Below are 13,660 nucleotides of genomic sequence, written 5' to 3'. Positions count from 1 at the left end.
TCACCACCTCTAGTAGTGTATGAGATGTCATTATCCAAAGTAACCTCAAAACATGCTTTCCTTTCCTCTAATTGGTTTCTTTTGGTTGATTAGAGAACTTGCTTAGAACACATGTAGCTTCAGTAATGTCGAGACATGTATTACACAAGCAAAAAGGGCCTCCCACATGTTTCTTGAAAGCTCACTATCAATGAATGTTGATACATCTTTTGAAAGCTTCAAGTCAAGGAGTAACCATTGACTTACAATCAACCATACCAAGAGCTTTATGCAACTCACTAACACATTCTCTTTGAGAGATGAAGATCCTATTTGATTCTTGCCAAACTTCACTCCCCAAAAAAAGTTCATAAGTCTAAGATCTATCATCTCAAATTTGCTACACACTGCCTTCCTTGTTTTAGAAATCTTTCCATCATTATCCCTAAAAAGAATGAGAGGATCCATGTATACTACAATGTGCATATACTTGCCATTCCCCTTAAACACATACAAACTAGCATCCAAAAGACTTCTTTTAAGACCAATACTTATCAAGCACCTATCAATCGACTCATTCCAAGCATGTGGGGCTTGTTTCGACCCATTTCGTGCCTTGCAAAGTCTGCAAACTTTGTCTTTAGCAACTAGAGCTTCAAAACTAGGTGGTGGTTCCACATACACTTCCTACTTGAGATATCCATTCAAAAAGGCTGATTTGATATCAATTTGCATCAACGGCTACCCACGTTATGCACCAAGGGATAAAATAGAACAGGCAGTTTGTCAATCTTGTTTGTAAGAGCAAAAGTGTCTTTGTAGTCAAAATCTCCTATTTGTGTAAACCCCTTTGCCACTAGTTTTGCCTTACACATATCCAATAATCCATCAACCTTGTACTTAGCTTTGTAGACCCACTTGATGCCAATTACCTTGTGATCCTTTGGACAATCTACAAGGTCCCAAGTGTGACTACACAAAATGGAATTGCATTCCACTTGCACAGCTTCCATCCACTTTGGATCTTCCATAGCGTCTTCAAGACTACTAGGCTCTTGTACTTTTTCCAACTTTGCCATCGATGCAAAGTTGACCAAATCTGCTTGAGCCCTCCTTTGCTCCTCTATCCTCTTGGATCTGTGTGGCACATCTTGAATTTCTTCAATTATTGGTAGATTTCTTTTTTTATTTTGATTTTTCGAGTCAAAAATGGGTTACATCGAAAAACTTGCAATTGCCCAACACTCATTGTTCACTATTGCAACCTACATAGATGGAGGTCAAAAGAATCAAAATCTTTTGTACTTGCTTAAAACATGCACTATAAACCACCCCAGCACTCCTTTTGCAACATCCTTAGGGGAGAGGGAGTCGCTTCCCTTTGGGTAGACCACCTAAAGATCCCTACCATCCAAGAGCTGAGTTATCCACTCGAGCAATGGCTTCCATATGCTGGGCTCCCCAAGCTCATTCTTCTTATCCTGTTGAGATTTTTCACGTAATCTAAGCACCGTAGGGGACCAAGGGATGGCTCACCTATGCCCAATGGTTGTGGCTAATAAGTAGGGATTTGTTTGGGTGTTTAAAGAAGAATCTTCCTCCTCCAATTCATGTGGTTACTTAGCAAAGACCACATCATGAATTATGTTGACCTTCCTTTCAATAGAGTTGTAGAGTCAGTAATCCTTTGACTCTTCACTATACCCAAGCAAAATGCATTTTTGGTTCTTTGCATCCCACTTGGATCTTGAAGTATCTCGCACATGCATAAACATTTACTTTCAAAAATTCTCAAATAAGTAACTAAAGGTTTCTATTGAGGTGTATGTGCCACAATGTATTGACAGTGAATTCATCCCCTCTATCTCATATAAGTTCCTTTCAACTTCATACCAGATTCTTTTTCTACCAAAGCATGCCATTGTTTCAATTTTACAAAGACTTCATCTTTAGTCTTCAAAGAATATACCCATGTCCTCCTACTATTGTCATTGATCAATGTCATGAAGTAAGAGGAACCATCCAAAGTTGTCATCTTCATCTTTCCACAAAGATTTGTATATATGAGCTCTAGAGGAGCTTGTGCTATGATTGCTTCTTGCGCTTACCAATCATGCAAACGTCACATGCATCTAGCAAACCTATTAGGTAAATTTGCAACTGATCCAAGCTTAAACATTTTTTCACAAGAAAAATAATTAGATAACCAAACCTATCATGCCAAAGTTTTCTTATGTTTATCCCAACTTCTACAATAGAAGTTGTGAATTGGTACAAGTTGTTACTTCGAGTTGACCTACCAACAACTACACCATCACCACCTATGATTTCTGCATCATTTTTATCGAAGTGGACCTTCATGTTGCAATAAATGATTGACACAACAAAAAGTAAGCTCCTCGTTATATCAATACATTTGACAACTTTTTAGGAACTCCATCACTTGATAAAAAGAAAATAGTGCCCAAGCCGTTTGCTAGACATTTTGCCTTGTTACCCACAGCAACCACAATGTGATCTCCTATTAGTGTTACCAATCTTTGTGACTACTCATGCCAAGTGACACCGTTGTCAATGATCCAATGATCATCTACTTTCAACGAGTAAATTTCTGTTGCACAAATCTCTTCAATAGCAACCCATAATTCAATCTATGTTTGAGCATTGTTGTTGGACTCTTCTTGGCTGGTCCAATTGATTTGACAATGCCATTCCTCTCATATGCAACCTTTCTTCCTACCTTCACTCTAAATGCGTCCAATCTTCTTGCAATATAAGCACTTTATCTTTTTCTTCTTCTTATCTTTTGAAGAAAATGAAGAGTTTACGAGTCTTTGTACTTGTAGAGAAAGAAACGTTCCTTTTTTTAAATCCGTAAAAGGTAATTGTATTAGCTATGAAAAAAAGTACAAGATTACAAGATACAGGATGGTCCTAGGTCATCGTGCATAAAACCAGAGACATCACAGTGAAGGTACAAAGGAAGCAAAGTGACTAAAGGGGGAGCAAAAGAAACTACAATGTGCCAAGGAAGCAAATCCTGTCTAGAGAGAATATCTATTAACTCAATCAAGTCTAGCTGCCAATGAAGAAGCCCTTTCAAGCACGGTATATGACTCTACACACCCGATGAAGCATCAAAGAAGAATGCATTCCTTATGGCCCATAGATCCCAACAAACCCAAAAGCAAAGAGCACTTTCCCAACAACCCCAAAAGCACAAAAAGGGAAAGAGCACTTTCATATCCACCTACACAGGATCCACAAACTTGGGATGTCCAAAGACCCAGTCCTTTGGAAGCATCGATAGCCCAACCACTCGTAACCAAACGGCCGATAGTAATGACCTTCTTGCAGCTCGGCAAGTTAAGAACTAATGGCAGGGGGTTTCATCGACCGGCGTCTAACAAAAAAAGCAACATCCATTGGAAATCCTTTGCTTGGAGAGTGTCGAGGCAAGGGGAAGCGCAACATTCTCCAAATGAGAACGTTGGATGGGAAAGGCATTTTGTCAAGCCAACCTGTCATCACCACAGATTTCCACCATGCTTGGCCCTTCTAGAGATCCCAAGTGGTATTGCCTTTCTGGACAAGCCACTCCTTATCACAAATAAGAAAATGATATATTTGATTCACAGAAGCATGACCCAAAAGGAGCCCACCATTAATCAGCCAATCTTGCCAAGATGCGTCCAAGTCCAGGTCCAAAGAGGGGAAGCATGACCCAAAAGGAGCCCACCATTAATCAACCAATCTTGCCAAGAGACGTCCAGGTCCAAAGAGGGGAGAGGCTACATGACCCGTAAAGAGGTGGAGATGACATTCCACAAATTGCGGTAGCCTTGGGGGACACGAAAGTAACATCGGGCCAATTCGAAGGACATAATAGCCCCACTAACAAGTAGAAGAGCATCAGCAATAGTGACAAGTCCCAGCACGCCATCCTATTCAACATCCGCCTTTGATCCTCTTTGCCTTGCAAAGAGAGCAACTTCAAAACCGCCAACACTTCCACTCTCAAGGAGTTATCTGCCTCTTGATCTAGAGGAGGGTGCCACAAAGATTTAGCAAGGACCAATCTCCAAGAGTGAACCAAATTAGTCAGCAACATAGAAGACTTCAAATGGATACGTTGTTCGGCATTATGCCACCATGAGGCGAAAATCCTAGCGTTCCCATGCTTAATACCTCGAGTCTCAAGGAAAAATCTGGTAATCGACCAGGGTTGCCTACCCTCACACAAGGTCTGCAACAATAACCAATGACGAGCAATCACATGTGTCTCCAAATCTCGAATAGCCCCACCACCCAATTCTTTTGGGAATGCAAACATGGTGCCAAAAGATCCGAGAGATACCCATCCAAGTAGAATCTTTTTTCCAAAGCAAAAGTTGGACAGGTTGAGTGATTTGATGTAAATGAGACTTCAGCCAAGGGAGCAAGGGAAGGTAATATGAAATCATCACTATCATGATTGTTTGCACTATTTTTAATCTTATGTGGAAAGGCCAAGCTTGTGATTTCCAATACACAAACTTATCCATAATGCTCAAGGAGATCCAGTCTATTAGTGCTTTGGGCGAAACCTGCACTCCCAAAGGATAGCCCAAGTGCCTAAAAACAAAGCCTTTAAGCACCACCTCACCTTGCCAACACAAGGCCTCGAGATCACTCTTAGTGCAACCGATAAGGGCTGACTAATTTATAGTCCCGAGACAAGGGCGAATAAGTCCCATGTGGCCATCGTTGTTTGTACGTTATCTAGATTAGCCTTAAGAAACATGAAGGTGTCATCCACCAAGGTCTAACCCACCAACTATTGCTACGAAGGGAGAAAGAGTCTGATCACCTCACCATTGGCTACTAGACAAGACAGCATCATTAGAATGGGGTGAGTGGCCAAGGCAAAGAAGAAGGGACTCAACAGGCAACCCTGCCTAACCAATCGACAAAGGGAGAAGGGTGTAATGACACCACCATCGAGCAGAACTCTTGACGAGGAATCTGTGCGACATTCTCACCCTACAGCTATTGCCTTGTCTTTTGTCATAGTTCTTCCTCTTACAAGATTGATCAGAAATCCTCAAAGTTGAGTTGAGAAACCCTTAACCTACATATTTACAAAAGTAAACAAACTATCAAATTTAAGAAAATATCCAAAGACAACTTCTTGCACATCTTCAATTGTGGAATTGATATTCCAATAGCTACTATATGGTCTCTCAAGTTCTTGACCCAAGTGATGAGCTTCCCAATAGGTTCAGTCTCAATGATCTTCTCAAGAGCTAAGTTGATTTTCAAGATTTCGCTTCCTTGTCTTTTTTGTTGTTTCATATTGTGCTTTGAGAATTATTGTATCAACATCAAGTTGAGTATTTGACACTAATTACAAATGGACACAAGGTGCCTACATCCCTTCTGCTCCATGACATCACTTCATCTGGGTTCAACTAAATTGTAACATGTGGATCATCAAGATTTGGATGTGAAAAGCACTTCACATCCAACATGTAGTTAGGGCCATTGAGCTTTCCTTCACTCCCCCATGGAAGAAGTCAAGCATGAGAACATAGGTTGGCAATAGATTGAGGTGGTGCCATCTCTCCACATCCCACAAATCTCTAACAAGGCTACTTGCTTAAAGCCTATGCTCTAATACCAAGTAAGAAAATAGAATGCAACAAAATCCAAGAAATTTATAAGCAAGTGACCAACAAAGAATATGGAAAATCAAAAAACCTTGAATTATTACATGTGATTACAATAGATAGCATGCTTCCTAGCCATGTGCTTCTATTAGGAAGCTTCGATAACACACAAGAAATAGGCGAGACCGAAGGTTGTGTACATAAAAAAACCAAGATTCAAACTTCTAAAACAAGCCACAAACTCATATGCTAAATAGATATTGCATGCATGTATTTTCAAGCATGAGACCAAGATTGACCGCCAAATGTATATTGAGTAGATCCATGAAGTACACATGGTATTTAGCATAATGGCCCTTTAGGCCGAGGGGGACTATCCCCCCATCCCAAAGAGGGGCTCTGCCCCACTTTGCACCTCCCCAAGAAGTTTGGTGAAAAAAGCCACACCACAATAAACCCTCCAAATAATAAACTAGTGTAGTAATGACTCTATGCATGCATATATTCAAGCTAGCAATGTGTCAATCCCCTCTATGGTTTGTCTCTAGCTATCTAGCCATGCTCAACCACCATCCGGTGTTGAAACCAAGACCTACTAGATAAATGTGTTGCTCATAAATGCATTCTCCTCATATTCGGGAGTCCACAAGAGTCAACAATTACCTATGTGGCTACTATTAGCAGTCATGTTTGTCATGCCGTGTCATCTCCTGCCTGTGAGCCTCAGTCTAAGTCAGACGAGGACTTTAGGAGCTCTGACGTGTCTATCACTTGTTTTGACAGAGGAGGTAGCTCATTCTAGACCACTCAGTTTATTGCATTTTAGTGCATTTTCTCCTCCAGTCGGGATTTTATGTGCATTTCCCGGGGCAGTTTCTGCATTCTTCAGCTTGCCTCACCTGCCGGACATTGTCCACCTTTTCCAGGATTTTTCTGAGCATTCCTGGCATTTTTACCAGCATTAAATGCTGGTCGGACATATTTATGAACTCAAATTTCAAGTCGGCCAGTTTTTGGGTTTTTTGGCTATTTATAGCCATTTCCCACTTGGCAGTCAGTTGTATTATCATCTTCCCTCCTTCTTTGGCAGGTGCACACTCCGACTCCGTCATCTTCCTCCGTCTTCGGTGCTGCCGTCATCATCAGCCTGATCTGGTGCCCTCGCTGACGCTTCGGGCTGCGTGCAGGGGCTGATCAGTCCACAGTTTTGTATTCAGCATTCATTACAGTCAGTGCAGATTTTCTTCCTTCATTTTCTGCTGTCTCTCTCTTCTCCTCTGTGTTCGTGTTCTTCTTCCGTTGCACACTCTCACAGCTACAAGAGGGTTGGAACAATGATCTCCAATAGCTGACTCATCTTATGCTCCTAGAAAGTGGTACTTAAAAGACCTCTTAATATCCAGCAAATGATCAACTAACAAGACAATTCCTAAACAGCTACAATTTTGGTTGCTTCTAGAATTATTTATTGGGATTCAAAATGGTAAGCTCATCCCAAGTTGAACAAGGCAGCCTAGACTTTTCATGGTCTCATTGTTGATGCGATACACCTTGCAAGTAGTACTTTGTGGCCATTCTACTCATTGAGAAGGATTTTTCACAATAGCATTTATGAAAACATTTTCAAAACTCTTTGCTTATTTGGCAGCACTTTTCCAACTTGGACTTGGCAATCCCTTGGTAGGATTCCAAAACTTAATGACAAGATGATCTTAGAGTAAGCATCTACAAACATGATATATTATTTGCTTATCAAGGATGATGCAGTTAATGGATAAGGCTAATTCCCTTAGGGGTCTACACAAGGGTAGAGACCTATGATGATGGTGGGCTGGCTTAATACAATCCCTTTTAAATGCAAGTTTTCACTTGGCCAATGTTAATGGGTGGTTCCCTCTTGAGTCACAGCATATCCAATGGTTCTTTCTTCGTTCACACTGTAGTTGAGGATACCTCTCATTGTAGGTTTCTAGTGTCCTAGGTTGCATGGTGCATATGGTCCATACTATCTCAAGTTTCGCATTTGTTTGCGAGGGGATCCATGCATCCAAGGACCGAGTCTTTGGAAACCCCAAACTAGCAAGATCCGCACAACCACGTGTGCTAGTAGCCTTCCACTTTCTATGTTTTTGGGACTGTTATGACATAATTGGACTACACAAAATCCATCCTTTTTTATCTCCATTCCAAAGTGCATAGTAATGTTAGCCATTTGTGAGGTCTAGTTCAATGATAATTGAGAACCATCAAGTATGTGGATCTTCTCACCATAGATGACCTAGCTCCCTAACATGCTGTCATCTCTTACCTCACCCTACCTGATATTCTAGTCATGTGACTGGTGCACTTTCGTATTTCTTAACTACTACAATTATCTATTACGAAATAGAAAAGGGAGAATACTAAGATCTTAAACCCCAAATACAAGGGATGGAAGAATAAATGGTTTACAATTATGATGAACAAGGGACAAAAAATAAATGGTTAACAATGTTGTAATCTAGCAAAGTTGACCGATTGACAAGCCAGATTTTCATCAAACAATCTGTTGCACTATGGAAAATGTGTCATAATTATTTGTCACATGTGAAAACACTACTTTTGGAAGTCAAAAGGAACATTATGAGGAATCTTATTAAGCAATCTTGTCTACAGCAACCATTAGCAAGATCAAATAGATAAAAGAGCTATAGGGAGAACATTCTTTCACCACAACAATATTGCAATCTGAAAAAATCTAGTTGAGTACCAGATAGATCGTTTAAAAGAATGAACCCTTTTGAGAACTCTCGATGCCAAAAAAATATATTAGCTGCATATAACTACCTGCATTAACTGTCATATGCTGCTCTCTAAGATAAGAACAGTTAGCGTTGAAACTGTAGATCTGACTAGTCCAAGAAAGGCTAAATGAGGAAAATGCATTGCCTTTACTAAAGAGAAGACTGCCAATTTGTACCTTGCCTGTGCCTCTCTTCTATGAAACGTTTCTGAGCTTCAATAAGGAATCTGGAATTTTCTGTTTGATAGACCAATGTTTGGAGATGACATACTTGCCTACTGAAGTCAATAAGCTTCAGATTCTTTTCCTGGATCTTGAAACGCAAGTCTTGGACCAGTCGACCATCATGATTTGTCCACGACTCATTGACTGTCTGTGGCATGATTTTCAAGTTTCCCTTCTTGCGGAGGTAATCACCAATAGGATTCCTAAAATCATAATCTTGATGATCGGCAAGCCACCCATATAGCTCTTTGCCTGGGTGCTCGCTAGATTTCGTTTTATTTTCCCAGTCAACTTTTCCTCTTCCAGAATCGCAGAAACTCTTCCCGAAGTCCTGTGCATCGAAATATCCCACAATGTCATCTCTGAACTCAAGAACACCCATACTTTGGCCTGTAGAGGCATTGAGGAAGGTTTGCACAGACAATGGGTAGAAAAATGAGAATTGTTTTTTGATTTCTTCATCCCACGAGCCCGCACATCCTCTGCTTATGTCAATGTTGACCACGATACCAAACCACGGAAAGACGAGCTGCTGGTTAGAGTTCTTTACTCCATGTCTTTCTGAATTGGCTTGACGGTGCACATCTACGTCTACATTAATTCGGGGCATGATTACACTCCGTTTCAAGTAACTGACTACCATGCCATGTGCACGAGCTTGATCTGCATCTCGTGAACCTTTGCTGATAGATGTAGCATGTTGTAACAAATCCAAGTATTTGAAAGTCCGCTTGCCCCCCATAGGGCAAGCTGGGCATTTCAGAATTCCATCGAACCCATTTGCAAACATCCCTCTGCTTAAGAATAGGTCTGTATTATCTGTTGCTTCAAGCCCATCGTTGATTGGAGCATATTGCATATTCCCAGACTGTGATGAGTCCCCCAGTTCCATAATCTGAGAGAACGCATGCAAAGATCACCATCAGTCGATTCAAGTGACTGATTTACCTCCCTAAAAAGCCAGGCCCATTTTTAAGCTGTAATATCAGTAAACGTGACAAGCCATACCATTTGGTGATGGTATTTAATACTTGAACCATGGGACTGTCTGATCACAGCTTGGAGAACAGATTAAGTGCATGCATTCAAGAAGATAAAAAGCAATTCCATTCCTTTGTAGCCCTCTACAATTGAAGTTGCAACTTTAGTACAATCATATTGTATAAAGTCGGGCGAACGAGAGCAGAAGGCAGATACTTGAAGTACATTTTTCGACGAATGGAGCAATAGTATTCTATCCTTACCGTATGGCAAGGCGGCCAGGTGCCTATCAAACAGGAGAACGTCTGCAATGGGGAGCAATATGCAGCTGCACAGGTAAGCTGATGGAAGAAGCTTCGTTAATCCATGAGACAGCGAGGCCCGAGGGAACGTTGGATTGGAAAGAAGGTGGTATGACATCTGCACGTGTGAAGCAAAAGGACGTGCTTCGAGAAGCGAGGAACGGCTGGTGAGTTTCCATGCACAAAGGACGACCACCACCTTCACTCACTGAGGGACACCGACACTGACTTCGCATTTAGAAGGATGCTTTAACTTCCTATTTCAATTCTGTAGTGCCATCACACCAATGATTTTATGTGAGCCCAGACGCGAAATAATGTGCCCCATGATCTCATGTGACTTTGCTCTGCTAAAAGGCATACCTTATTGTTGTCTACTTAGCATTAGGTTAGCACTACTGGTGGCTTCTAGGAGTAAAAGTGGTGGCTTCTAGGAGTAAAAATGGTCACTAGTTTTGACGAACAATCGAATTTATACCCCTCTGGTGTACCAAGGCTTCCACAAATTCAGCCATGTGCTTGGTTGCTCTTTGGTCCCACAACGTGTTGTGAATTGCAAGCTACATTGCCCTAATTGTTGCAAACTCAAATTTGTAATTGGCTCACCAATTGTTAGTGGAGATATCTTGGTCACTTGGTGCATATTATTCTGTAGATTGATAAGCAAATTGATAGTTATAGCAAAGGAAGCTAGGGTGGTTGTACTTTTTTGTCATTTGAAAAAAAAAATATTGGAGAATCTCTTAGAGACCCCGTGCTAGTTCAAAAGGAGGATGATAAATAGAAAAGTAGCTCACAAACCTAAGCAATAACATACGAATGAACTTCACAACCTGACTTCAATGGTTTAAATGAAATAATTGCCAATTTAACAATAATTTGAGGGTTAGTGATACACCTCTTGTACTTTTGAGTAATTTGGATCTTTCTTTTGGAGAATCTCCTAAAGACCCCGTGCTAATTGAAAAGGAGGACAACAAATAGAAAAGTGGCTCACAAACATAAGTAATAACATACGTATTAACTTCGCAACCTAACTTCAATGGTTTAAATAATAAATAATCACCTAACAATAATTTCAGGGAATCTAGTAATACGCCTATATCTTATACTTGTTTGAAACACAATAACCATTAACTAGCTAGACATATGCCTTGTGAAAAGCTAGTGGAAGGTGTCACAATTGGAGTGTGGGACCCTTGCACAATGATTTCCACAATTCAGTCATGCAGGTATTAGAGCTAATAGCTATGGTCCCATAATGGATAAATGTTTCTAGCTCAATTCCTTGATTGGCTTTGGATGTGATTGTTATTTTGGACGCAATCAACTAATAAAAGATGTTGCTTAACTCATATAGAAAATGATTGTAACCATCATTTACCACATCAATGGAACACTTTATATCAGCATCTCACAATATTGCCATGATTGTTGTAGTTGCTTAAAGTTCCATCAATGTATCACTTTGTATGGGCATCCCACGAGAAAATGCATTAGTTAGAATGCTCAAACTTGAATTGTTTTACATGCGATGGACATCTAATTTTTTTGTTCAACTACATGAGCTTCATGCACAATGCATCATGATGTGGCATAACTCTTTTAGAAAGGGTGATCACAAGTGATATGATATGCATTGAACTACATGCCATTATATGTGATGTATGGTGGAGATGCAACATAATTCTTTCAAAAACATTGTAATAATTAAAAGGGATATGCTTTCCCACAAAAACAAGGAGTGATTGTCCTATTTCAATGGCTTCAACTTGATGTACAAGCTTCCAAACGTATGGTAGAAGTGTTGAATGCATTAGTTTCTCCAGTGAGGACATTGCATGTTATTCACTACTGCCATAAATTAATTATTGTTGGCATAACCATACATTGCAAGGGATGAGGGATATTCAAATGCCAAATTTTGATGTAATTTCTTCTTCTTCTTTCGTTTCTTTACTTCTTTATCCTTCTATGTTGGTTAAGGGTTATTGATGCAATGTATGCAACTCATGTCACCACATTTTCAAGCCAAGAGATAAGCTTTCTTCTTCCATGTCTTCTTCTCCTACCCTTTGTTATTTTCTCTCTACTTAGTTATGGTTATTGTTCTTTATAGTTTTGAGAGAGAGAGAGAGAGAGAGAGAGAGAGAGAGAGAGAGAGAGAGAGAGAGAGAGAGAGAGAGAGTGTGTGTGTGTGTGTGTGTGTGTGTGTGTGTGTGTGTCTGATACCATGTTAAAATATTGAGGATGCATGCTAAGGAGGATCATTGATGAGCAAAATAGACAATCATAATGAGGCATAAGCATTGACAAAGAAGAACAACTGATATCATCCAAGCATAATGCAACTACAACTGATGGAATGAGTGTGGGGATGAGTGCATTTTATAGGATTACAGTAGGTGGTATTGGTAGGTGAGGAAAGGTGAAAAGTGACTGTGGTATTCACCAACTATGGTTTTAATCAATCATGCATACATGACCTAGTCCAAAGGCTTTATTTGCAATGTGTTTCTTTGCCTTGTTTGTTCCTTACAAAGAGGCTATGGTGGATGTGATTGCACATTTCTCAACATGAACCACATGGTCATGATAAGAACCTCATTTGTGACCACCACTCTGCTTGCTAGTGAAAGCCTCGCCAAGCTCCAATAAAGGAGATTTCGTATGATGATCAAAAGAAGAGGTGCCGACTACTGATCTAAAGTAAAGCCAATCTTTACATGGGATCCGAGAAATCTCACCATAATCCTATGGGATCTAGGTAAAGACCTCATGTAGTCTTCATTCTCACAATATAGTGCCACATATGCAAAATCTATAAGACTTGTGCCAATAAAGTAAGGTGCTTGCTATGCTACAAAATATCTCCATGGGTACTATCAAGGCCCTAAAATTACTTCATCCCTGTCCAGATGAATTGTTGTATCATCAACAAACTCCACACCAAGCTCCTCAAACTCAAGGATGTAACACAATGCCCTTGATAGTTGTGGATTTCTCTATCAAAAAGAAGCTCATGGTGTAACATACCCAAACCTTGATTGAACCTTCACAAGTGAACACACACACATATATGTCATTGTGATTCTTGAGAAGTAAGCAAATAGATTTTGTTAGTTCAAGAAGATAGTCAAATTCATTAACGATTAAAACAATACTAACTAGGTAGTCAAGCTAGTTTAATTAAGTTAGCTAGTTAGACTAAATAAGTTAGTAAATAAAGTAACTAATAATTATCATAATCTAAAAAAGAAAAAATATTAACAATGACATGGAAAATTGGTGGAGTTAAGGGAAGGGGGCAGTGGCCTTTTGTTGTATGCCACATCACCCCCACATCCACCTTGTTGACCCCCCCCCCCCCCCCCCCCCCCGCTTTCCCCAACATTGGCACTTGCGCTCTACCTCCTCAAGCTTAATCCACCATCAGAGTTGTCCCCTGTCCTCCCCCCCGCCCCCCCCCCCCCCCCCCCCCCCCCCCTCCAAAAAAAAAAAAGAAAGAAAATTCCTCCTTCATTATCAAGCTAGTCTATCCTCCCTTTTATCCCTCATTCATTTACAAGACCATGCCCCCCCCCCCCCCCCCAAAAAAAAAACCCTTATAGCAAGTGGGTTGATAGCAAATTCCTCTCTATAATTAAAAAATATATATGTTTACATAATAATATTATCTTCTCTTGTCTCCCCCCTTCCCTGCTTTAAAAATCATCTTAGAATAGGCCATGAGCCTATTTTGT

The 13,660-nt window shown here is 40.3% G+C and overlaps 1 protein-coding gene across 3 annotated transcripts in view; it reads right to left on the bottom strand.

Moving 5' to 3' along the window:
* LOC148026321 (protein INVOLVED IN DE NOVO 2-like) overlaps positions 1-10,206 on the bottom strand; it is a 237,095-nt gene extending 226,889 nt beyond the window's left edge. For all 3 annotated transcript variants that reach the window (XM_087690741.1, XM_087690739.1, XM_087690740.1), the window contains exons 1-2: positions 9,879-10,206; positions 8,587-9,529 (exon numbers count right to left, since the gene is read on the bottom strand). In XM_087690741.1, coding sequence (XP_087546867.1) covers positions 8,587-9,526 — 940 coding nt within the window. In that variant the 5' untranslated portion in view covers positions 9,527-9,529; positions 9,879-10,206. The remainder of the gene's footprint in view (positions 1-8,586; positions 9,530-9,878) is intronic.
* Between the last annotated feature and the right edge of the window lie 3,454 nt (positions 10,207-13,660).

The sequence above is a fragment of the Lygodium microphyllum genome, chromosome 13 (genome assembly GCF_053477565.2).
Source record: "Lygodium microphyllum isolate KBCC chromosome 13, Lygodium_microphyllum_v1.1.10, whole genome shotgun sequence".
Taxonomy (NCBI): domain Eukaryota; kingdom Viridiplantae; phylum Streptophyta; class Polypodiopsida; order Schizaeales; family Lygodiaceae; genus Lygodium; species Lygodium microphyllum.
The sequence above is the reverse complement of the archived record's forward strand: the minus strand, read 5'-3'. Positions and strand labels throughout refer to the sequence as shown.